General features: G+C 46.7%; 1 protein-coding gene across 1 annotated transcript; it reads right to left on the bottom strand.

The window, feature by feature from the left end:
• Positions 1-532: 532 nt before the first annotated feature.
• On the bottom strand, positions 533-1,762 carry LOC134207577 (DNA ligase 1-like). Its single transcript, XM_062683285.1, has one exon. The coding sequence runs from the start codon at positions 1,760-1,762 to the stop codon at positions 533-535; it is 1,230 nt and encodes a 409-aa protein (XP_062539269.1).
• Positions 1,763-2,697: the final 935 nt, after the last annotated feature.

Raw genomic sequence — 2,697 nt, 5'->3', positions numbered from 1 at the left:
CTCGATTTTATACTCTCCACCGCGTCATGCGCGTGTATGTATACTTCGCTTGCTCTGCTTCTTGGGTTCGCCTTCTTCGAACCGAGCTCTCCGGACCGGGATGCTTCTCCGTAGGCCGCCACTTCACTTGCATCCTTCACTATACGTGACAGGAAATTGGACAACGTTCGCAGCGTCACCACCTTGCTTTTTCTTCGGTATCGTACCCATTCCAGCTGCGTTCCTGCAGGCAGCTTCTCTACCAGCTCTTGAATAAGCATGGGGTTCACCAAGTGCGAAGTTAACCCTGTAGCTTCTAGATGGTCAGCGAGCTGTTGAACCACCACGCCGAAACTGATGAAACTCGCCAACCGGTCCGCTTTCGGAGACGCTGCGTTGCGCACTTTTGCAAGTAGCATGTTCAACAGACGCTCAGGTCTCCCATGCAGCATCTGCAGCGTCTCTATTATTATCGGGACTGATTTCAGCAGTAGCAACCTACTCCTGACCGCTTCCTGACCTTTCAAGCATTCCTGTAGCCGAGCCAAATTTTTCACGTCAGAAAAGCCGCACGCCTTCGTCGACGTCTCGTAGCTACTGACGAACATCGGCCATTCTTCCAACTTGCCAGAAAAAGTTGGCAACTTCCTGGACAGGAACTGACGAGCGGACATCTGCGCCCTCGTTGGTTCTTGCTGCCGACTTTGTCGACCTTGCCTGACTCCTCTTTGCTTCTGACGTGACCTCTCTTGCCTTTTCTCTTCTTCGGAACTCTCCGAATCTCCTCCTCCGTACAACCTTCTTCCTCCTCCGGAGAGCTCTCTTCCTCCTCGGAGGGAAGTCCTCCTTCCTCTTGGCTTTCCTCCTCTTCAGCGGACTCTTCTTCTTCTACTTCTTCGGAACTCGTTTCAGATTCCGACTCTTCTTCCGCTATCTGCCACTTGTTGCTACGCTTCACCTTTTCCGGTTTGGGAACCCCTGGGCGTCCGACAGGCGTCGAATTTCCATCGCGCCCGATCAGAAAACTCTCCGGCAAAGTTGATGGATCTCCAACCGACTTTGGTGCGAGTTGCTGAGCAACTGTCGGCGTCGAGTGTTTGCGGTAGGCTCCTCTCGGATCGTTGAATTTCGCAATCGCTACATCCGCTTTTCCGGGCTTTTTGTTCCCCGACTTTTTCTTCTCGAGGTTTTTCCCCAGCTTCGAATGCTCCAATTCCGCAATCTTCCTTGGGCCGCTTTTCGAGCTTCCCACTTTGACACCACTGACAGCTCCTTTCAACTTCTTTTCTCCATCGGCCGTTTCCGTTTTCCGCTTCAGCTTCAACTGCTGCAACTTTTCTTCCATTTCCATCCGCATTTCGTCCAGTTTCCTCTGGTGGGCTTCTTCTTCGGCGATCTTCTTCTCCATTTGTGCCTTCTCGAACTCCAGTTCCATGTCCCGTTTTTCTTTTTCCAGCTGCTGGCGCATCTCAAACAATTCCTGTTGGACCTCCAGGCGCTTCCGATGCAAAATCTTCTCTCTTTCCAGTTCCCGCTTCTGCTTCTTCTTCTCCTTTTCGAGCTTCTTCAACTCCTCTTGCAGCTCGGACGAACCGGAGTCATCACTTCCACCTCCACTGCACTTTTGACAGCACCAGGAAATGTCCTTTACTTCTGCTGTGACGCCAACACAGCCGAAATGGTACCACTGCTGGCAGTGGTCACAAAAAACCATTTGGGACTCTGCATCATCCGGACGATCACAAGCCACGCAACTAAAACCTGTTTTATCAGGACTTTGCATATTGGGATTTGGTCGGAACATCATTAAATTTTCAAGTTTGTTCCTTTTTGGACCACCCTAATAAAACCAATTTCCAGAGCAGTGCTTAGTTTGTGCAACAGCTTAAAACTATATTTATTAATTCAACAACGGAAAAAAGATATACAAGTTTCACTATAATTTTCCTTTTTCTTTTCAGGTATTTCTAATATTATTACTCACATTTAATGGTTTTACAATAATTCTCTTTCTTCCCTACAGGTACGGCGGCTCACGGTCAGACCAACAGCGGCTTCCAATATCTTAAATAAAACTTTCTTGTATCTAGTGCTTTTACGATTTCAACTATAATTCACCCTCACCTTTGATATGATACGCACACAAAACTGCGGTTTTAATTTACTATTTACTACTTTAAACTACTTCAAATTTCTTCACTGCCTATTTTTTCAATGTCCTCTTTGTTTATGTTTTTACTCACAGTTTTTTACAGGGGGAGAAGGCGAAGAAATAAAGCCCTACCCCGACATGTGCGACATCTGGATTTGGTTCTAAAATGTAAACAACAGTGTTAATTCTCTACCACCTTTTTGTTATGGCGAGGCAATTTTTATGCACACTTTTGTTTTCGATATTTTATCAAAATTAAACACTCAATCATGCAGCAATATAACGATGTTGTATGCTTGAGATACCTGCTTGAATATAGAGACTCCAAAAAGAATTTATTTGCAGTAACTAACCGAATATAAATATGTGCGCATTAACGATTGCGTCCTAACACCGGTTCTAGTCTTCGATGCAGAGTACACGAGCTTTGTTCGCCAGTGACAGGCGTATGAGGCCCTTGGTTTTTTACCTTCTTCTCCCTCTCACGCCAACATACTGCTCGCTATCATTTCGCCTCGACAACATCGTTTGAAGCGAACGGATGCACCATGCGCCAGGTGCGCACA

This window comes from Armigeres subalbatus, chromosome 1 (genome assembly GCF_024139115.2).
Source record: "Armigeres subalbatus isolate Guangzhou_Male chromosome 1, GZ_Asu_2, whole genome shotgun sequence".
NCBI lineage: Eukaryota > Metazoa > Arthropoda > Insecta > Diptera > Culicidae > Armigeres > Armigeres subalbatus.
This window is presented reverse-complemented; position numbering and strand designations above follow the sequence as displayed.